Source organism: Rhincodon typus, chromosome 13 (genome assembly GCF_021869965.1).
Source record: "Rhincodon typus isolate 14 chromosome 13, sRhiTyp1.1, whole genome shotgun sequence".
Taxonomy (NCBI): Eukaryota; Metazoa; Chordata; class Chondrichthyes; order Orectolobiformes; family Rhincodontidae; genus Rhincodon; species Rhincodon typus.
Window position 1 is genome coordinate 33,786,529 of NC_063344.1, and position 23,870 is coordinate 33,810,398.

Here is a 23,870-nt window from a genome sequence, read left to right on the forward strand (position 1 = left end):
TTAATAACAAATATCTGGTTAATAAAACAAAGTTGAACCACAAACCAAATTCTGTATTCCTTTGTCTGCCTCATTGCAAAAAGCACTTAGGTTAAAGTATTTTTAATATATTAACTAGTGAAGTACGCAAGGCATGGACAATATTACATTGACTGCAAAGGTAACATTCTGAGAGCATGACAGTGTCAGGCTGCTATTAGACTAGCCTATGCGACTCCCAATTTTGGCACAAGTGGCCAAATGTTAATGAGGAAGACTTTGCAGGGTTGACTGGGATGCTTGAGCCTTTGTTACGTCCAGTGTCTAATGTCAAAGCCAGTAGTCATCGATTTTAATTCCCAATATAAACGTTTACATATTTTGTTCCAAATGAGTGGCTTATTTCAGAGGGCGGTTAAGAACCAACAACATCCATCAGAATTTGCAAAGGATCAGAACTGAAAAAATAATATTTGGGAGCCAGCTTCAGTTGCATGATACACCAAATATTTCAGAAGTAAGCACTCGTTTCCAAAATTGCACTTTGTTTTATTTAGTATAACAGCACTCAATAAATACATGACTCCTCACTAGTTACATCAAGCATAGCCTGGACACTTGCAAAGAAAATTCACAAACTATGATCATCTTTTTTCATTTATGTAAGTACATGCACAAATTCTGAGGAATCTGCTACACAACTATAGACCCAATATCGAAGGATCCAAATGGAAACCACACTGGATATGACTTTCATTGTACTCCAGACAAAATTTGTCTGATGCGAATTTTAACTTTGCATTTTATTTCTCTTCACTGAAATGCAGTTTTTTTCTTCTGAATTAATAAATGCAACCCAGTGCACTTATGAGGTGGATGAGAGAAATAGACTATATAATGCCCAATGAATGCAAATTTAGACAGCTGTTCTTTATTTCATATTGGACTGGATATGAGAGAAACAATTAAAATATTTGCACCAAAAAGTGTTACATTTAGCAAAACAGTTCATCAGCTCTGTTACACAACAGCGCTTAATCTTGTTTTGGGCACTTAAACAATCAACATTTTAATGTGTTTGAGGAGGCTGCATATTACAATAGAAAACTTGATTAGCTGAAGCTTTTGTGACTGAATTATTATAAAAATGCAAGTAAAACATTGCTCACGTATTCTCAGCTCAAAGAGTAGAATGCATGGAGAACCTAAATGCTCTTCCAATTTTAAACAATTTTAACACAAATTGTGAAGTGATGTCTTCTGAGGTGTGTTTAATCGTACTTTTGAGTCTTTCTGTAGCACTTCAAATAGTGGTTCCTGATTCAAGCAACATCTTATGACACAAAACTCCATGTCAGAGGCTGAACTAATCATACGAAGGAAAAAAAAATTAGCTTTAATTACATCAATTCAAGTTTTAATTGAGGAAACAAATCCTTAAAATGGTTCCAAAAGTGCAGAAAAAAGTTAAACATTTTCAAAATACTAACAGAACATTTATTTGTAAGTAGAGATTGGCATTAAAACAAACTGTTTTTCTGAAATAATTTTACATTTATTCTTTATGAAAAAGCAATAGGAAATTAATAATCACATTATTCACAATAGATTTAACAGAATATTTAACTGCAAGGCAACAAAAGATATATTTCCCAGATCAAAATACTCAAAAATATGGTCAATAAAAACAACTAATCTGCCAATAATATTCAATGTGAGCTTCTATTTTGATAATACAACACCGTGGAAGATTTCTCCTAAGATATCATATTCTTAACTTACACTTTACAAATCATAACTCCTTTAAAATGTACACCTGTGCACTGGAATACTATGTACTTTTATGGTTATGCTAATAAGCTGTATCTGTGATATGAATATAGATGAAGTGTGCCAACAATATTCAGAAATTTGTCAGGAGTCTAGTTTATCACATGGAAATAACAGCTAATTGCATTCCATGAACAAGTGTAAAAAACAGATTTAGTATTCCCAGTTGTTCTGCTGTTTAAAGCAGTGGGCAGGCTCCATACTGGATCCCAGTCCATTCTAAATTAGCTCATCTAAGCCTTATCACTACTCCTGGCTATCACAATTGGGATCAAAGGTCTGGTTCATGGGAGGGGAAAAATTAGCTAGGTTATACTCTTGATCACGACTGAAAGCGTGGAATTCAACTGCATTGTTCCCCTGCAATTAAAGCCTGGCCGCACTCACTGTTTAAGTTCACAAAGAACAATCACTTGTTCAAAGAGCCAGGTGTATGGCACCCATGCAACAACAAAGTGTCAAACAACATTTCATGAAGGGAGGAGGAGACACAATTGATCAAAACTACAAGGGAAGATAGGAGGAAGGAGAAACATGTCTATCTTAATTATAGCTATAATTAAAATTGTACCAAACCCTTAGCTCACTGACACTAACATTAAATACCGTGTTCCCTATACAGGAGGTAAGGTCCTGCCATTGAAGATATTTGCCATGATTCACCTGCGCATGTACAATTGGAGTTGTGTTAGTCATGGCATTAGGGTAAAAGCTCTTGACAGACTTCCAAAATGTTGTAAATCACAATACATTTTAGCTGCATTTTAAGACCATAATGTCTCAAAACAGGCAAGATGTGAGACTTCTGTACCATTACTATTGGCACCTAAAGGAAAACTGACCATCGTAAGCAGCTGTTCTTGGATTCTCAAATTTGTCACAAATGCAGATTATAAGGTTGATCTGGAGCATGCATTATACAAGTTGGTGTTTAGAAAATACTTGTAATACAGCATGCTCACCCAAACCACTAAGAAATTAATACATTTGTGAATTACTTAAATAAAGCTGGATTAGGTCTAATACAGTAATTTGAATGCAAATATACAGCACATTTAACTCAAAGTTTTTCTCAACCATTTTTCTTCTCACTAAGTACGCCTGTCAGTTGATCTCACAAACATCCTTTTCTGGGTGTGTTAACACTGCAGTGGCTCATGAAGAATTCTGATGGGAAATAGAAGGAGTCCCTGGGGAGGTAGAAGTGAAGGGAAGAATCAGGCCAACAAGCTGATGCTCATCCAGTGAACATGTCTGTGCACTTTGACAGTGATCAGCAGATAGTACTTAGGAATAGAAAGTATGATTAATATTTTGTCATGATACAAGCCCAATTGTGGTGCTCATCCATCCTGTAGGGATCCAGATAGGGCCTTCTTTTGTCAGCAAGGCTCAGCTACTTGGGTATTTCTTTAGAAACCAGGGGAGCTCCTAAAATGTTTCTGTAAATAATGTTTGATAAATTTAAGCTAAATCCATTTTATTTGATGAGACACATACATACAGAGACATTGCTATTTTTCTTGATGTAGCGCTTCAATGAATGCTTCTAACTTTTCTTGAATCTCACGAACTCTTTCTGAAATATAAAAAGTTTGACAATTACTCCACTCTCTACTAAAACATTAATAAATAATAATAAATATTGATAAATGAAGGAAACAACAATTGAAGAACTTTGGCTTCTCACAGACTTGCAACTAAGTTTTGAGAAACAATATGCTCACCTTAATTACATTAAGTATGCTGTAAAGTTTATTCTGAACTTAATACTTGCTACAATGGACAAGTCAAAGCTTGCTTGTTTCAACTAAAATACAAGAGAATGTACAATTAGGAACATGAGTAGCCCCCTCCACCCTGCTCTGTCATTCAATATGATCAAGACTGATATGATTACTCAGCATTCCCACCTACCCTAGTAACCCTTCACTCTCTCGTTAATCAAGAATCTGTCTACCTCCACCTTAAAAAATGGCTCTTCCCATCACAATTTGAGGAAGACTGTCCCGAAGACACTCGATCCTGTGAGAAAATAATTCCTCTTCATCTGTCTTTAATGTGCAACCCTTTATTTTAAAACCATAACCTCTAGTTCTAGATTCTCCCGCAAGAGGAAACAACCTTTCCACATCCATATGTCCAGACATTTCAAGTTCTTATGTTTCAATCAAGTTGCCACTTACTCATCTAATCTCCAGGGAACACAAGTCTAGCCTGTCCAACCTTCCACATAACACAACCCATTCAGTTCAAATATCAGTCAGGTAAAGGTGCCATCGTGCAACTGGACCACATGGCTGCTCTCTCATTAGTGAGGCATAACTGGTGGTAGTTTAGCTCAAGAGTCACCATGTCTCATGTGAGGGGAGAGGTTAAAAAGGAGAGTCCTTCATGGTAATCTCAGTTTGTGCAGGAATTGAACCCATGCTGTTGGCATCATTGTGCATCACAAACCAGCCATAAATTTGCTCTGAACTGTTTCCAATACATTGACATCATTCTTTACAGAAGACGACCAATACTGTACACGTTACTCCAGATGTGGTCTCTCACATGCATTTTATGATGAAGCACTGTCTTCCTACATTTGTACTAAATTCCACTTGCAATAAGTAGTAGGTCTTACCCCTCCTAATTACTCGCTGTACCTATGTACTAGCCTTGTGTGATTCATGCACAAGACACCTGAATCTCTCTGCATCTCAGAGCTCCACAATCTCTCACTATTTAGGTAATGTGCTTTTTTAAATTCCACCTGCCAAAATGGACAATTTCACATTATCGCACATTATACTCCAGATCTTTGTTCACTCACACCTCACCTATCTATCCTTCTGGAGCCTCATGTCCCCCTCTCAACTTATTTTTCTACTTGGTTTCACCAGCAAATGTGACAACCATACCTTTGATCAATTCATCCAAGTTATTTATATAAATTGTAAAAAGTGAAAGCCCCTACACTGATCCCTGTGGCACACCACTTGTTACAGCTTGCCAATGAGAAAAGGACCCAATTTACGCTCACTGTTTTCTGATAGCGAGCTGGTCTTCAATCCATGTCATCAGTATGTTACCCTCTACCCTGTGAGCTTTTAATTTCAGCAATAACCTTAGATACATGCAGGACCTTATCAAATGCCTTCTGGAAATCTAAGGATACTAGTTCCCCTTTATCCATAGTGAGTTACTTCTTCAAATTTTAAACACAATCTCTCTTTCACAATACCATGTTGACTCTGCTGGATTACCTTGAACTTGTCTAAGTGCCCAGCTATAAAGTCTATAATACTAGCTTTGAACATTTCCCTTATGACAGATTTTAAGCTAACAAGCCTGTAGTTTCCTGCTTTCTGTGTTCATTCCTTTTTCAAAAGGAGTTACATTCACTAATTCCAAACTTAGGAAACTTCCCACAAATCTAAGAAATTTTGGAAAATTAGAACCAATGTATCAACTATCTGAATTGCCACTTCTTTCAAGATCCTAAGATGAAGCCAATTGGGATAAATATTTATTGCAGTGAGGAAGGAGGCCATTTGGCCCAAAATAAATTCCCTGGCCTTATTATCTGGCACCGGGTAATAGAACCAGACTAATCTGCTACCTTTTCACCAACTTTCTTTCATGCCATTACTATCCAAAAGTAAAATCCAATGCCCTCTTGAATCCCTCAAGTGATCCTCCCTCCATCACACTTCTAGGCAATGCACTTCATAGCCTAACAACCCACTGTGAGAACAGTTTTTTTCTCACATTACTCGTGCTTCGTTTGCACATCACTTTAAATCTATGCTCTTTTGTTCTCATTTCTTTTGCAAGCTGAAACACCCTACTGCCCTAGCGACATTGTCCAGCCCTCTCATGATTTTGAATACTTCTGTCAGATCGCTGCACAGCCCTTCTCTCTTTAGGGAAAACAGTCTCAACTTCTTCAATCTATCCTCATAGATGAAGTTTCCCCTACCTGGAACCATTCTGGTAAATCAATTCTTCACACTCTCCAATGCATTCATACCTTTCCTATAACATGGCTCCCACAACTGTACACAATGCTTCAGCTGAGATCTAATAAGTACCTTAAACAAATTCAACAGCACCTTCTTGCTCTTGTACTCTATGCCCCTATTATTAAAACCAAGAATGCTGTGTTAAATAAGGGGTAGAGATGGATGAACACAGCAGGCCAAGCAGCATCAGAGGAGCAGGAAAGTTGACGTTTCGGGTCTGGACCCTTCTTCAGAAATGGGGGAGGGGAAGGGGACTCTGAAATAAACAGAGAGAGGGGGAGGCGATGATGGAAGCTGGATAGAGGAGCAGATAGGTGGAGAGAAGACGGACAGGTCAAGGAGACGGGGACGGAGCCAGTAAAGGTGAGTGTAGGTAGGGAGTTGGGGGGAGGGGGGGGGGGGGAGGTGGGGGGGAAGACGGACAGGTCAAGGAGGCAGGGATGAGGCTAGTAGATAGGAAGTAGGGGTGGGGATTGGTCAGTGAGGTAGGCGGAGCGGATAGGTGGGAGAAAAGGAGGACAGGTCAAGGAGGCGTGGACGAACTGGGCTGGTCTTGGGTTGAGGTTGGGGGTGGGGAGATATTGAAGCTTGTGAAGTCCACATTGAGACCATTGGGCTGCAGGGTTCCCAAGCGAAATATGAGGTGTTGTTCCTGCAACCTTCAGGTGGCATCGTTGTGGCACTGGAGGCGGCCTAGGATGGACGTGTTGCCCAAAGAGTGGGAGGGGGGAGTTGAAATGGTTTGCAACTGGGAGGTGTAGTTGTTTGTCACGAACCGAGCGTAGGTGCTCCACAACGCGGTCTCTAAGCCTCCGCTTGGTTTCCCCGATGTTGAGGAGGCCACAACCAGGAACAGCGGATACAATATACCACACGATACCAAGAATGCTGTGTGCTTTGTTTACTGTGCTCGCCACCTGTCTTACCACCTTCAATGATAGACACTGGATGCTCCTGCATTGCCTTTAGAATTGTATGCCCTATTTAATTGATGGCCATAGGTCTGTGAAATTTGGATCAACAATCTAACCTTCTGACTGTTGTTTCTCAAATCAAGGTACAAAGCCAAATTAAATGACACTTTAGCTTCTTAGTTTCTGAATGGAAATTTAGCTACAGCAGAATCTTTTATCTGTTATGTAACATTTATGTAAATTCTCTTAAATTGTAAGGATCCTGTTGCAAACTGATGCAATTCAGACTCTGAATTATGAGATGACTGCCTAATTGAACAAACCGGTGTATTACTTGGTTCTTTCTGTCTTCTTTTGGTTGTGTCGTTACTATTTCCTTGGATGGCAAAATCTGGTTAAGTACATGGACATGGACAGATCTATAATTTAATGAAATTCAACAGAATGCAAATATTGTAGATTAACATTAAGTCATATAAATTCCTACTTTCTTTCAATCAATTATAATTCCTCATTCATTTTTAAAATTAATGTCCAATAAGGCCATATGAAGATATGATCAACAATAATGTAAACACTTTGCTGCAACACAACTGAATTTCACTAATACTTTATTACTACCATCTTGTAACTTAAAACATTTCTTAAAATCAATACACAAACAGGTCATTTACACACTGCTTTTATTAAACTTGGAGTTAGACATTTATCAAAACGAATTGCTTGATGCTGACATTAAATAATAATTCTTTGAGACAGGTTATCAAGCACGTCAAGTAGAAAGTCCATTTCTGATTTTTTTTTGTAATATTTAAAATGCAAAAAGTTGTGTCATGATGAAGTTCAATTGATTATAAATACTTCTGCACTGTTTAAGCTGATAGGAATGCTTTGTGTACTTTATATAGTGAGAACATGTAAAGATTTTAGCCTGTGCGGGCTGAAAAGGTTATTTACATTCCACCTGAAGTTCTTTGACAAGCTGCATGGGTCTTTGGTCAGATCCTGAAATGTATCTTGTACACTCCAAGCATTAACTCATTCACTGCATAGGCCATTGTTACCACTTGCTATAGCTCACTTCCATTCTGCACAGCTGAAATAACAATGCCATCTGGCATTTTCACAGAATCGCAAATTAAACTAGAGATTATGTCCATGCTGCTTCTAGTAGTATACAAAATAAAGTTTGAACAAATTGATCAACTTGTTCCTAACTAGTTCAAAATCAAAACAATTGTAACCAATGATGCCTTAACACTAATAATTCTTCCAGTCAATTTAAAGGTCACAGAATTTATAAATTTGAACTGTTTATACAACTTTTTTTCAACAAATTTTCCAATGAATGAATTTTACTTCTTTCTCCCCCTGCATACAGCGATAGAATGCCATTTAGAAATTCAGCTTTTACTTGTGCGAGTGACAAATTATGTACAGTTGTCAGTTTTAAACTACTTTTCTGACTATCGCACTCTTATGCTTTAATCATATATATTTTGTTACAAAATCTGATGTCAAGCTAACCTGTGACTTGCATATGGAACCAAGATTACTAGCTTAAAATTAGAGCTTCTAAAAAAATTGATTTATTTTTTATACAACCTTTGGGAATGAAGCAAGCCAAACTGTTATAAATTTACAAAGAAGTGTTTGAGAAAACTTGAAGGCACCTTGTATAAAGGCAACAAATGAAACTTCATAACAACCTTCACATATCCAAACATTAAACTATGAACCATACAAACCCCTAACTAACCCTTGACCCTACTTTCCTTAATACTATTCTGGCAGTCTTTTGAAGTGTGTTTGCTTAAGAGATGAGCTATTCCATGTCCTAATTCATTATTTTTCTGATCTTGCCATGAATATTCTCCTAATCCCCTAACCCATACAGCAGAATCTCCTTCATGCATATTATGCATACATGATTGCTTTCAAATATTGAGGAAATGTGATTCAATGCCATTCTCCTCATCTTCATTTGTTACTAAATTTTATCACTTCATCCCTAATCTTCTGGTACTCGGCTCAAGGTGGTTGGAAGGTATCCAAGTGGTCTGTAATTAGAGTTGGGAAATACCTTCAGCAGCATTAAACTACAATACATTGAAGAGGTTAATGACGACTCTCAAAAGGAACAGAGTGATAAAAATGAAAATGTACTTTCATATGTTGGTACAAATGAACAAAGGTTAAGTCATACGTTTTAAAAGAATACATAATTTACAGCTATATAAATACAAGATTAGCTAGTGATGAAAATTACGTAAAAATAATTATTGCAGCACATACTTGCCTTGCTAGCTCCTTTCTCTAAACCATTGTTAACCAGCATGATTATGACCCCTCTACAATTATCAACTTCAACTTCCTCTTCCATTGTCTTGTCGACATTTTTACTTTCTGGCTTTCTACATTGCTCCAAATTATTCAATACAAATTTCAAGAACAGTAGGAGCAACTTTCCAACATGACGCTTCCAATGGGAAACAAAGCCCGCCAAGGTGGAATTAGAAATTTGGTATACAAATTGTCAAGATCATGATCAAGTTATGGGGTCATAAAGTTATTCCTGAATTATTATCTCACCTTCTTCAGGCCTCTAGTCTCAATATTCATTTTAACTGTTTCTCCATCTTTCTGCAAGTTTCTCTCATTCACACACTATTCTCTTCCAGTTTGTTGCGACTGTATTAATCTTTACTCTGAAAAACCTTTGGATTTTGATCTTTTTCCAGCTTTATTTTAAAGTGTAATGGCTTTTTAAATCTATTAGATGCCTCTGCAATTAAAGTTAATTCTACTTGCTCTCAGTCTTGCATTTCATTTACGGTATAATCATTATTAAACTCTGAACTTATCTGATACCAAATTAAGGTATGTAAATACCTGAGAGATTTTGTGCTGAGTTTATACCTGTTATTAGAATTTGTTATCGTAAACAATTTTGCATTCTATCAAGATGTCCCAAAAATAATTAATTCAATTAAGGAGGAGAATTAACTTTTTTTCTACTTTAACATTTAGTTAATTTGCAAGAATTAACATATTCTCATTTAACAGAGATATGTGATTTGCATTTGTACTTTAGGGAATTGTCACGGTCACAACTTTGTGCACTTAAAGAATTAGGTTTTCTTCTGAACATATATTTGACTCACAAATAGAAAAATCAAAGCTATAAGCTGCCTTTAACTGCTTTAAGCAGTCTTCAAGTATCTAATCTGGTCTCTATTCTGGAACTGTTGGTGAGCTAACCTCTTGAACTTCTATAGTTGATAGGGAATAGGTACACCCACAATTTGCGCAGGAAGGGGTTCCAGGTTAGAAAATCTATTTTAAGTCCTCATTTTAACTTTCTCAACACCTTCTACAAAATAGGAGCAGTACACCATTTTGCCCCTCAAGCCTGCTCCATTATTCAATTAGACCACGTTTGTGATTTGAATTCAATATTCCCGTCTAATTTCAATAGCATTTGATTTCTTTGCCATCAAGAATCGATCTCTGCCTTAAAAATATTTAATAATCTTGCTTCAACAGCCTTATGGAGCAGAGAGTTCCAAACAATGTTCCTTACAGAAAAAATTACCATCTCTGTCTCAAAGGATGACCCCTGATTTTGAAACTGTGCGCCCTTAGTTCTGGACTGATCTGCAAGCAGGAGTATCCTTCCCACATCTATTTCTAAACTCCAGTGGGTAGAAAGCCAGACTGTCCAACTTTTCCTCTTGAGACAAACCATTCATTCCAGGTATCAATCTAATAAACTACCTGCAATGAATTTATGTCATTTCTTAAATAAGGAGATCAAAACTGCAACAGTATTCAAGATGTGGTCTCACCATTGGCTTGTATCATTGAAACATAACATCCTTGTTTTTATGTTCAATTCTTCTCATAATAAAGGATAGCTTTCCATTTTACTTCTATTTTCCAGGTTCAGCATTTTTCCAACTATCACAAGAAATCACAGCAGTTTCCAAATCAGAGGACAAGTTGGGGATGGATTGGTGGCTCACTCAGTTAGCTAGATGACTAGCGGGTGGATCAGATTAAGGCTAACAGCACCAGCTTCAAGCCTTGGACAGCCAAGTTGGACTCAGGGTCTGCCTTACTCTCCTCACAGAAAAATAATCATGGTATTTCACTGCTGTTACACAAATTATCGATGAGGAATAATCTTCAGTCAGGAAATTCAAGAAAAATGATAAAATATTGGACAGCCTTGAAACTTATTATTAAAGGCAAGTAATCTTTCATTTTTAACTTTGTGGTTTTTACAAACTATTGACAGGATCTTAAATTTTCTCTGGAATAGTGTGATTTTGATAAAAGCTTGTTAGAAAATTTAGTCAATATTCAGTTAAGATTCTTTTGCATAGGTGGAGCATCAAATAATTTTCAATGTCCTCAAAGCTAGTTTCACAACCAGTAGGTTAGTCCAACTGTTAAATGTCAATCACTGTTAGCCTACATCTGCTTGTAGAGACAATTACTCAATGTAATTGAAAGAAATTGCAATGTTACTACAGCTACTAAAGATAATTCGCATTTGCAGATGTCGTTCAGCGCACTCAGTATAGATTTTAATGGGGGCCATGGTCAATGGCCCTCACATTACTAGATCAGGTACTGAATGAATGCCTTTTCTAACTTTACCTGTAACTGTCCCATCCTTTCCAGGAAACAGTCCTGTGACAATCCTTGGTCAAATCTCTAACTATACTTAAAACAGCCCTGACAAACTTAATTGCTATCCAAAATAAGGATAAATCTGAAATTTTGCAGAGAGACATCACATGCACAGTAAAACTGTTGTAATAAGTGGAAGCTTCAAGACTCAGTAGACAGATTTCAGGAAATGGCAAAAGAAGCTACACTGTCATGAGGAAATACTCTTTCATATAGCGTGTGCTTAGGATCTGGAATGCACTGCTCAAGAGTGTGGTGTAGACAGGGTCAACTGAGATACACAAAGGGCAATGGGTTATTCTTTGAAAAGGAAAGATTGCAGGTCTCCATGGGGGGATAGGCAAGGGAGTGGTATTGGTGAATCGCTTGTATAGGGCCTGCACAGACATGAGGGGAGTGGCCTCTATGTACTGAAACCATTCTTTTATTCTGAGAACATATCCATTTGTTTCTCATGAAACATTTTAGAAATTGACTTTTACTGGACATGACTGGAGCTGATGAGCCAAAAGGTAGCATCCAATTTAAGGGAGATTTCCTACCACCTGCAAGGTTTGCTTTGCACCAAATGAGAAAGGCTCATGTTCATTGTCAAAATTGATCTGAGGTTGTTGTTAAAGTCATAGAGATTGTACAGCACGGAAATAGGCTCTTCGGTTCAAACTGCCCATGCTGGCCAGATATCCTAAATAAATCTAGTCCCATTTTCCAGTATTTGGCCCATTTCCCTCTAAATCCTTCCTAGAACATAGAACATTACAGCGCAGTACAGGCCCTTCGGCCCTCGATGTTGCGCCGACCTGTGAAACCAATCTGAAGCCCATCTAACCTAAACTATTCCATTATCATCCATATGTTTATCCAATGACCATTTAAATGCCCTTAAAGTGGGCGAGTCTACTATTTTTGCAGGCAGGGCATTCCACACCCTTACTACTCTCTGAGTAAAGAACCTACCTCTGACATCTGTCCTATATCTATCACCCCTCAATTTAAAGCTATGTCCCCTCGTGCTAGCCATCACCATCCGAGGAAAAAGGCTCCCACTGTCCACCCTATCTAATCCTCTGATCATCTTGTATGTCTCTATCAAGTCACCTCTTAACCTTCTTCTCTCTAACGAAAACAGCCTCAAAACCCTCAGCCTTTCCTCATAAGACCTTCCCTCCATACCAGGCAACATCCTGGTAAATCTCCTCTGCACCCTTTCCAATGCTTCCACATCCTTCCTATAATGCGGTGACCAGAACTGTACGCAATACTCCAAGTGCGGCCGCACCAGAGTTTTGTACAGCTGCAACATGACCTCATGGCTCTGAAACTCAATCCCTCTACCAATAAAACCTAACATACTGTACGCCTTCTTAACAACGCTATCAACCTGGGTGGCAACTTTCAGTGATCTATGCACATGGACACCGAGATCTTTCTGCTCATCCACACTACCAAGAATCTTACCATTAGCCCAGTACTCTGTATTCCTGTTACTCCTTCCAAAGTGAATCACCTCACACTTTTCCGCATTAAACTCCATTTGCCACCTCTCAGCCCAGATCTGCAGCTTATCTATGTCCCTCTGTAACCTACAACATCCTTCTGCACTATCCACAACTCCACCGACTTTGGTGTCATCCGCAAATTTACTAACCCATCCTTCTACGCCCTCATCCAGGTCATTTATAAAAATGACAAACAGCAGTGGCCCCAAAACAGATCCTTGAGGTACACCACTAGTAACTGAACTCCAGGATGAACATTTCCCATCAACCACCACCCTCTGTCTTCTTACAGCTAGCCAATTTCTGATCCAAACCGCTAAATCACCCTCAATCCCATGCCTCCGTATTTTCTGCAATAGCCTACCATGGGGAACCTTATCAAACGCTTTACTGAAATCCAAATACACCACATCAACCGCTTTACCCTCATCCACCTGTTTGGTCACCTTCTCGAAGAACTCAATAAGGTTTGTGAGGCATGACCTACCCTTCACAAAACCGTGTTGACTATCCCTAATCAAATTATTCCTTTCTAGATGATTATAAATCCTATCTCTTATAATCCTTTCCAACACTTTACCCACAACCGAAGTAAGGCTCACTGGTCTATAATTACCAGGGTTGTCTCTACTCCCCTTCTTGAACAAGGGGACAACATTTGCTAGTCTCCAGTCTTCTGGCACTATTCCTGAAGACAATGACGACATAAAGATCAAAGCCAAAAGCTCTGCAATCTCCTCTCGAGCGTCCCAGAGAATCCTAGGATAAATCCCATCCGGCCCAGGGGACTTATCTATTTTCACACCTTCCAGAATTGCTAACACCTCCTCATGAACCTCAATCCCGTCTAGTCTAATAGACTGTATCTCAGTATTCTCCTCAACTACATTGTCTTTTTCCTGCGTGAATACTGACGAAAAATATTCATTTAGCACCTCTCCTATCTCTTCGGACTCCACGCACAACTTCCCACTACTGTCCTTGACCGGCCCCTATCTTACTCTAGTCATTCTTTTATTCCTGACATACCTATAGAAAGCTTTAGGGTTTTCCTTGATCCTACCTGCTAAAGACTTCTCATGTCCCCTCCTGGCTCTTCTTCGCTCTCTCTTTAGGTCCTTCCTGGCTAACTTGTAACTCTCAAGCGCCCTCACTGAGCCTTCACGCCTCATCTCTACATAAGCCTCCTTCTTCCTCTTGACAAGAAATTCAATTTCTTTAGTAAACCACGGTTCCCTCGCTCGACCACTTCCTCCCTGCCTGACAGGTACATACTTCTCAAGGACACGCAGTAGCTGTTCCTTGAACAAGCTCCACATTTCAATTGTGCCCAGCCCCTGCAGTTTCCTTCTCCATCCTATGCATCCTAAATCTTGCCTCATCGCTTCAGAGTTGCCTTTCCCCCAGCTATAACTCTTGCCCTGCTTTATATACCAATCCCTTTCCATCGCTAAAGTAAACGTAACCGAATTGTGGTCACTATCACCAAAGTGCTCTCCTACCTCCAAATCTAACACCTGGCCTGGTTCATTACCCAGGACCAAATCCAATGTGGCCTCACCTCTTGTTGGCCTATCTACATACTGTGTCAGGAAACCCTCCTGCACACATTGGACAAAAACTGACCCATCTGAAGTACTCGAACTATAGCGTTTCCAGTCAATATTTGGAAAGTTAAAGTCCCCCATAACAACTATCCAGTTACTTTCGCTCCTATCCAGAATCATCTTTGCAATCTTTTCCTCGACATCTCTGGAACTTTTCGGAGGCCTATAGAAAACTCCCAACAGGGTGACCTCTCCTTTCCTGGTTCTAACCTCAGCCCATACTACCTCAGTAGACGAGTTGTCATCAAACGTCCTTTCTGCCACCGTAATACTGTCCTTGACTAACAATGCCACACATCCCCCTCTTTTACCACCTTCCCTGATCTTACTGAAACATCTAAACCCCGGAACTTGCAACAACCATTCCTGTCCCTGCTCTATCCATGTCTCCGAAATGGCCACAACATCGAAGTCCCAGGTACCAACCCATGCTGCAAGTTCACCCACCTTATTCCGGATGCTCCTGGCATTGAAGTAGACACACTTCAAACCACCTTCCTGCCTGCCGGTACACTCCTGCAACCTTGAAACCTTATTTATGACCTCACTACTCTCAACCTCCTGTACACTGGAGCTACAATTCAGGTTCCCACCCCCCTGTTGAATTAGTTTAAACCTCCCGAAGAGCATTAGCAAATTTCGCCCCCAGGATATTGGTATTCATATTCCTATTCATATACCCATCCAGATGCCTTTTAAATGTTGTAATCATACCAGCCTCCACCACTTCTTCTGGCAGCTCATTCCATAAACTCACCACCCTCTGCGTGAAAATGTTACCACTTAGGTCCCTCTTAAATCTCTCCTCTCTCACCTTAAACATACACCCTCTAGTTTTTGTCTCCCCCACTCCAGGGAAAAGGCCTTGTCTATTCACCCTATCTATGCCCCTCATGATTTTATAAATCTCTGTAAAGGTCACTCCTCAGCCTCCGACGCTCCAGGGAAAATAACTCCAGCCTATTCAGCCTCTCCCTATAGCTCAAATCTTTCAACCCTCGCAACATCCCTCTAAATAGTTCTGAACCCTTTCAAGTTTCACAACATTCTTCCTATAGCAGGGAGACAGAATTGAACACAGTATTCCAAAAGTGACCTAACCCATATCCTGTACAACCACAACATGACCAATAAAGGCAAGCATACCAAAAACCTTCTTCACTATCCTATCTACCTGTGACTCCACTTTCAATGAACAATGAACCTGCACTCCAAGGTCTCTTTGTTCAGCAACACTCCCCGGGACCTTACCATTAAGTGTATAAGTCCTGCCGGATTTGCCTTTGCCAAAATGCAGCACCTCACATTGTCTAAATTAAACTTTACCTGCCACTCCTCGGTCCTTTGACCCATCTGGTCAAGATCTTGTTGTATTCTGAGGTAACTTTCTTTGTTGTCTACTACACCACCAATTTTAGTATCTGCAAACTTACTAACCACACCTCCTATGTTTGCATCCAAATCAATTATATAAATGACAAAAGGCAATGAACCCAGCACGGATCCTTGTGGCACACCGCTGGTCATGTGCCTCCAGTCTGAAAATCAACCCTCTACCACCTTTCCCTCACCACTTTTCTTAAATAGTGGCACCACGTTAGCCAACTTCCAGTCGTCTGGCACCTCACCAGTGGCCAACGTTGATACAAATATCTCAGCAGGGTGCCCAGAAATCACTTCCCTAGCTTCCCACAGAGTTCTAGGATATACCTGATCAGGTCCCAGGGATTTATGCACCTTCATGAATTTTAAGATGTCCTGCATCACCTCCTCCGTGATATGGGCATTTTTCAGAATGTCGCTATTTATTTCCCCACATTCTCTATCTTCTATATCCTTCTCCATAGTAAATGCTGACGCAAAATACTCATTTAGTATCTTCCCTATCTCCTGCGGTTCCACACATAAGTGGCCTTGCTGATCTTTAAGGGGCCCTATTCTCTCCCGTTATCCTTCTGTCTTCTGATTTCCCTCTTAAGTACACCTCTCCAGCCTTGATACCCTTCCAGGGATTCACTCCATCCTGACCAAAACCTCAATTTCTCAAGTCGCCCAGCATTCCCCACACCTTACCAGCCTTGCCCTTCACCCGAACATGAATATATTGTCTCAGGACTCGTTATCTCATTTTTGAAGGCTTCCCCTTTTCCAGCCAGCCCTTTACTTGCAAACATCCACCTCCAATCAACTTTTGAAAGTTCTTGCCTAATACTGTCTAAACTGGCTTTCTCCAATTTAGAACTTTAACTTTTAGATCCGATCTATCCTTTTTCGTTACTATTTTAAAAGTAATACAATTATGGTCACTGGCTCCAAAGTGTTACCCGTCTGCCTTATTTCCCAAGAGTAGGTCAAGTTTTGCACCTTCTCTAATAGGTATATCCACATACGCAATCAGAAAATTTTCTTGTCCACACTTAACAAATTCATCTCCATCCAAGCCCTTAACACTATGGCAGTCCCAGTCTATGTCTGCAAAGTTAAAATCCCCTATCATAACCACCCTAATATTCTTACAGATAACTGAGATCCCTTTACAAATTTGTTTCTCAATTTTCCACTGACTATTGGGAGGTCTACAAACCCAATAAAGGTGATCATCCCTTTCTTATTTCTCAGTTCCACCCAAACAACTTCCCTGAGCGTATTCACAGGAATATCCTCCCTAAGTACAGCTGTAATGTTATCCCTAATCAAAAAGTCACTCCCCCCTCCTCTCTCACCACCCTCCCCCTTTTTCTATCCTTGCTAAGCTGCCAGTCCTGTCCATCTCTGAGCCATATCTCTGCAAATGCTTTGATATCCCAGTCCCATGTTCCCAATCATGCCCTGAGTTAATCTGCCTTACCTGTTAGGTGTCTTGCATTGAAATAAATGCAGTTTAATTTATCAGCCCTACCTCGTTCTCTGCTTTGTTCCTGCCTGCCCTGACTGTTTGACTTGCTCCTTTTCTCAACTGTACTAGTGTCACACTGATCTCTTTCCTCACTATCTCCCTGGGTTCCCCCGACCCCGCTTACTAGTTTAAATCCTCCCAGGCAGCTCTAGCAAATCTCCCCCGACAGTATATTAGTCCCCTTCCAATTCAGGTTCAATCCATCCTTCTTATACAGGTCATTTCTACCCCAGTTGAGATTCTAATAATCCAAAAATGTTAATCCTCCTCTCCTTCAAAGCTAAAATTTCATTTGAATGCCTCCAGTCAGTTATGGTGAAATATACTGCATACAGAAAAATGCTTAAAATGGGAAATTACTAATGACTTTAATGAGAAGATTTCTCACAATAATCAGGTCTGGTAGTTAAAGATCAGTTTGCCATCAGCTGCACGTGCAATTGTCATATTAAGTCTATTCAATGTCGAAAACACTCAATTACAGATTTTATACTCACAAACTTCAGTTCTGCTTGCAAAAAACTGTATAGTAAAATCAGTAAAGGTAAACTGAACTAATGAAATAGGAGTGGCACACAACATTTAAAGCTGAAGTGTATAACTTCCAATAGTGTGTTTATGCCAATACATTGAACAAATTTGAATCAAAATCAGAAATTGCTAGGAAAATTCAGCAGGTCTGGCAGCGTCTGTAGTGGGAAAACAGAATTAAATGCAGAGTAGAGTCAGTTCTGAAGAGTCACTGGACCTGAAATGTTAACTCTGCTTTCTTTCCACAGATGCTGCGAGACCTGCTGAGTTTCTTCAGCAATTTCTGCTTTTGTTTCAGACCTTCAGTATTCACAGCTCTTTGTCTCATGGCATTAAATAATTTTTGTGACAACACTGCAGCTTCTTAATTGAACTTTGAGCCAAATATTTCAGATTCACTGCAGAATGGGACATAAATCGCCAGGTATGAACATAATAACCACAAAGCATTTATTTTCTTCTATCATCTACAATTTTCAGCATTCGAAATGCAAGTCTGATATCACCCAGCATTACCTTCTGATTCATCATAGTTTCTTTTTCACTTCCTTTAACCTTGTTGCTCCCCAATGTTCCTGACTCTTTACCTCGTTTCTCATAAATCAATTCAGATGGGTGCCATTAGTTAATTGAGATAGTTCAACAGCATGCCATGTGTGTAATCTATTACCCTCTAAAATGTACCTTCTTACAGGCATTCATTAATAACAGCAGTGCCACAAAAATTTTAACCGCAGAGAAAAATGTCAGCCAGCCTTACAAGAGAGTAAGAACATTTTTCTAATTTCCCCATTATCACCAGGAAAAGAAATTTGGTGCAGATACTCAAGATATATATACTCAAGCCAGTAAGTTTGTGAATGATACCAAGATTGGTGGTATAGTGGACGGTGAAGAAGGCTATCTAAGATTACAGAGATCTTGATCAATTGTGTCAATGGGCTGAAGAGTGGCAGACGGAGTTTAATTTGGACAAATGAGGGATATTGCATTTGGGTAAAACAAACAAGGGCAGTACTCATACAATTAAAGGTAGGGCCTTAAGTAGTGTTGTAGAACAGAGACACCTAGAGGTTCAGGTACATAATTCTTTGATGTTCGCATCACATGTAGATAGGATAGTTAAGAAGGCGGTTAGCATGCTTGCCTTCATTGCTCAGACCTTTCAGTATAGGATTTGGGATGTTATGTTGAGATTGTACAGGATGTTGGTGAGACCTGTTCTCGAGTACTGTGGAACCCCACTGTCATAGGTCACCAACCTGAAAAAGAACCCTTATGCCCACGTGCTGATTCTCTATCCATGCCAAAATAAAACTTCCAACACTATGAGGTCTTAACTTATGGTTTAGCCTTTTGTGTGAGATACCTTGTAAACGCCTTCTGGAAGTCCAAATACAACACATCTACTGGCTCCCCTTTATCCACTCAGTGATGGAACAATATTATAACAGTACAGGTGGAACAGAACTTCTGTTCAGGTCAAGTCGCATGAAGGCCACTAATTCCATTTTATCTGATGGCATACATGTAGTTTGCAAAAACACCGATCAACTAATAAAAGCAAAAACATATAGCCTCAGATGATACCCCAATCACACAATCCAAATTTGTACAAACTAATTTCTATATAACAGAAATAAATCAATTCTTTTGACATGTACCTTTTTTAACATATGGCTACAGAAGTAATTTCTCTGCTGAGCTAATACAAACAGCTGATGAGTAGTGTTATGCTGTGTATTTTGTATTCTGAATAAAAATATTTTTTTTTACTTTTGGTGCCCTTCAGAACACAGTTATTGCTAGGATAACTTTTCTATGTAGAGTTTGTTCTTGTCATAAAGGTAATGCACATTTTTTTTCCTTTATATATAAAGTGAATAACAAAGCAATAGAATTGCATCTTGGATCTCTGTTGAACATTATACACGGCATTTATTTTATAATCAATTAATATTGATTTTTAAGAAAAATTTGAATAATATATTTTAGCACTGCAGCATGCAATGTTGTCTGCTAACACTTTTCTCAGTGCAGAAAATAAAACGTTCACCTTTTACTCAGCAGTTCTTCCTCTTAAATTTGTCCAATGGTTTCATTGCAAAGTGAACAAGGCTATGATTTACTGATGATGACAAAGAGTCCTTTATGAAAATAAAAGCTTATGCACAAACTCGGAGATACCCACTGTTTTCGCTCTGCTTCTAACACCTACTTCATAAGGCAGAGTTTTCAAGTAGATGTGGCCCAAAGGAAAACTAGCTAGCTTTTAAAAAGGGAAACCACCCAATGTGCTGCCCTTTAAGATCCAGAACATCATTTATCTCTAGAGAAGAAAGATTTATATCAACCCATTCCTTGTGGGCAGAAAAACAGATGGGAAGTGAATGGACAGTCAGAGGTCAAGAAAACACAAGGGAGGTGCTATTTATCTTCTGGCTGTACATTCCCAGCATATGAAAGGGGTCAAGACTACAAACACATTGCTGGAAGCTGGAAAAGCCCTTTTTCTCTCTTTGGCTGCTATAAAAGGGAACGTGGTTCCCATCCTGCTGTCAAATAGCATAAATCTCCATTTGTCAAATCTTTAATTAGAAGTGCAACTCAAAGAAATGCATTGGTAAAACTATAATAAATCAAAAGGTAACAATCACTGTTTGTAGGGAACCAAACACAAACTGTGGCATTGTTTATCAGAAGAACCTTAATATCCTGGATGGTCCCACTATTTTGGAGTTTACACTGATTGGTCTTATCAACAAACAGCTCATTTAGAGGAAGACGGAAAAGAGCAGTAAATGAACAGAGGATATCTGATTGCAAAAAGGTGTCAAATAGAAGAAATATTTTAAAACAAAACCGGGTGGTTAAAATTAAAGCAAAATAAAATTCCGAATGTAGCAAGTAAATGATCTCCATCCTTACAGCAGCAATTACTTGGAGGAGGGAAATAAAATTAAAGATAAAATTTAAGAAAAAGCAGAAATGTGACATGGAGACAACATACAGCTTGCAACTTCAGTTGTAATTAAAAGCTCAGATTGGCTTAAAATGGGAGCACAACGGGGTTGCAAGGTGCATTACTTCACAATCTAGCATTTAAAATAAGAGATATGGTTAAGTTTTCTGTGCTTCATGATGACTGTAATACTTATAAAAACAAAGTGAAGACAACTAATCCCTGAACTTTGCATTGTGAAAAAAAACTGTTAATGTTAAATCAAACCTGTTCAAGAATGCTGCAAGCTTCAGAAACTAATAATGTCAAACATAATTTGAAGCAAAGCATTGACTGATCAGTCTTTAAAGTTTGTTTGCCAAAACCCTTTAATTAGCTATGCGAATATATTAACATGCTAGGATTGTAAACCATCTCAAAGTATAAACATTACTTCAACTGACACCATCAAATCAATAACTGCGCCCATTTATTCCAGTTTTTTTTGGTACAAAACTGTTAGCACAAAATAGTTGCCTACAACCTAACAGTTGCTCCATTTTAAGAGTTGATTAGGTTCCTGATACATTTTGCAATGCTTGGATAATATATTGTATAAATATGAGGGTTTTGTTTTATTTGCTGGACCAGATCACCTTTCCATTGGTTATTTCTAATTCTGTCACTAAACTGGGCTCCCTAACTCATGTGAGTTAATATTAAGTTAGAAGATTCTGTACTATCAGAACTCTTTTTTTTAATTTACATCAGGTCAGGTCATTTGATTACTGCTCTGGTATCCGACATATCTTCTAAAATGTACAAGTAATGCATGGGGCCAAAGGCATCAAAGCTTTGGAAGCCAGTAGTCCAGGTTCAGACTAATGGTCAGTAAACAGGCTTTCAGTCATGTAACAATTCATCATTTCTTTCCATCCATGACTTTAAATAATGTGACTGGGTTCTAAAGACTGAGCCTGGCTGTGTGATGTTCTGTTTCTTGCCTGCAATTCCATGACAGACTCCTCATCAATTACTTTAAGATTTCGGCACAAGATCCTTCATCTTCAGCAACTTAAGCTGAATACACCACTGTCTGCAAGGGAAGCGGAGTGTTTTGAAGACATCAGCTGCTATGAAACACGTCATCTACAAACAAGTGTTTTCTCAAACTACAACAGACACAATTTTCCTGAAATTACAAAAGATTACTGCAACTCAATATAAGGCATTGTTGTTTCTCGACTTGATTTAACTGGCAAGAGACTGATTTCCATATTATTTTTAAAATTTTTATTGATGTGCAGTTTAATATCGAGACGAATGGGTGAGAAAATTTTAAGCAAAGGAGATGTAGTTTGAGGGGCGAAGAGGTGGGACTTGTGTTGGAGTTTAGAAAATATTTTATAGTTGGAAAAGCAGTTTATGTTTAAGAGATGTGGAATTTATATGCAAGTGTTTGAAAGGTTGTGAAATAGATGGATTCTTTTGCAGACAATCATACACTAGGCCTTGATTCTCGTCAAAGCAACTGTTTTCATTTCATAGTTGTGATAACAAACAGAAGACTGCTGCCATATGTAGTTGTTCTTTGAATATGAGACAGACCGCTATCCAAGTTATAGCTAGTTACTTTGTGATGCACTTGCTCAGAACTACTGTGGACTCAACTATAAAAGTTTAGAAATCCTAGAGGTGACTCCTTTGGTGAGAATCAGAGATTTTACAAAATTTCATGGCTGAATCTTTGGAGCTTTGTAAATTTTTTTTGTCATTTTCACCACAACTAAGGCTCTAATGATGATTAGGGTATGAGGAGTTCAGAGGAAAGCCCTTCCTAAGGGATATAATTTTGGTAGCCAAAGATTCTTCAATTTTTTTCAAAAACAAAAAAATCATTTCAAGCTTAGTGCTTTATCAATGTACAAAGATAGCAGGCTACTTTTCTGTAGGATTAAGATTTAGCACATACAGAGCATTGCAGCAAGGGGAGGAACAAGTGTGGATTCAAACAAATTGTTCCATGCACAGAAAAGGACAATCACTTGATGTGTCTGATCCAACTTCTAGTAAAACTTTCTACGATCCAAGGAAGTGGCTGAGATCAGCTACAAAGACTTGTCCCTGCTGTCCAGATAACTTAGCCTTATGTCACTAGTGTCAATGAATTACCACGTTTAGGAGAAGCTGCCCATTGTGTGAGAACACAAAGTACATCTTTAATGAGAATTCAAGGTTAAAGTGTATTCCCAAGATTCTGCTAATGCTCTTGATAAATAAAAGCATGAAAACTTACCAGGGATTAACTGAAATGTGGTGTAATCAGATCAGCTATGATCTTATTGAATAGCATAACAAACTTGAGGGGCTGAGTGGTCTACTTCTGCTCCTAACTGGTATGCTCCTAAATCACTGGAGATTCACTCTTGCAATGCATCATATAAACAGACCAACTTGCTTAAACTAACCTTGTAACTTGCTGCTCAGTATCCATTATTCAAATAAAGCTCAGAGTTCTAAATTTAATCCAGACAGCACTTATAACTCAGCAGCTGAAGTTGATCCATTTGCAGAAAAACATTTTCCGGCTTCTAGTGTCTCATTGCTAAATTTTTGATAACTTCGAAAACACAAAATGGTAAGTACTCCAAGCAATTTTAATGGCACATAAATAATTAAGAAACATTCAGATTTGATATAGACTAGTTCAAAATTCTCTATCCCAAAACACTGTTTTATCTCAGTCTTAGAAGAGTAGCTCTGTAAATGTGAACGTGGATTTAACAATTTCTTGTAAAGAAATCAGGACCATCAACTTAATATTGATTTGATTCCAAATTATCAGCAAGCTAAACAGACCTTGTTGCAACTAAAAATGAACTAAGAATCCCAATATCATTAATTTAGAGCTCCGCAGTTAACATTTTTTCTAAATGGCTTTACTTCATGTAAATCTAAAATAATC

General features: G+C 38.7%; 1 protein-coding gene across 1 annotated transcript in view; it reads right to left on the reverse strand.

Annotated features, from left to right (window-relative positions):
* Window positions 1–507: 507 nt before the first annotated feature.
* Window positions 508–23,870, reverse strand: part of LOC109937702 (dynamin-like 120 kDa protein, mitochondrial) — a gene marked incomplete at its 5' end in the record, with an annotated part of 103,780 nt that continues 80,417 nt past the window's right edge. The window contains 2 exons of the mRNA XM_048604588.1: window positions 508–1,345; window positions 3,314–3,388. Coding sequence (XP_048460545.1) covers window positions 3,324–3,388 — 65 coding nt within the window. The remainder of the gene's footprint in view (window positions 1,346–3,313; window positions 3,389–23,870) is intronic.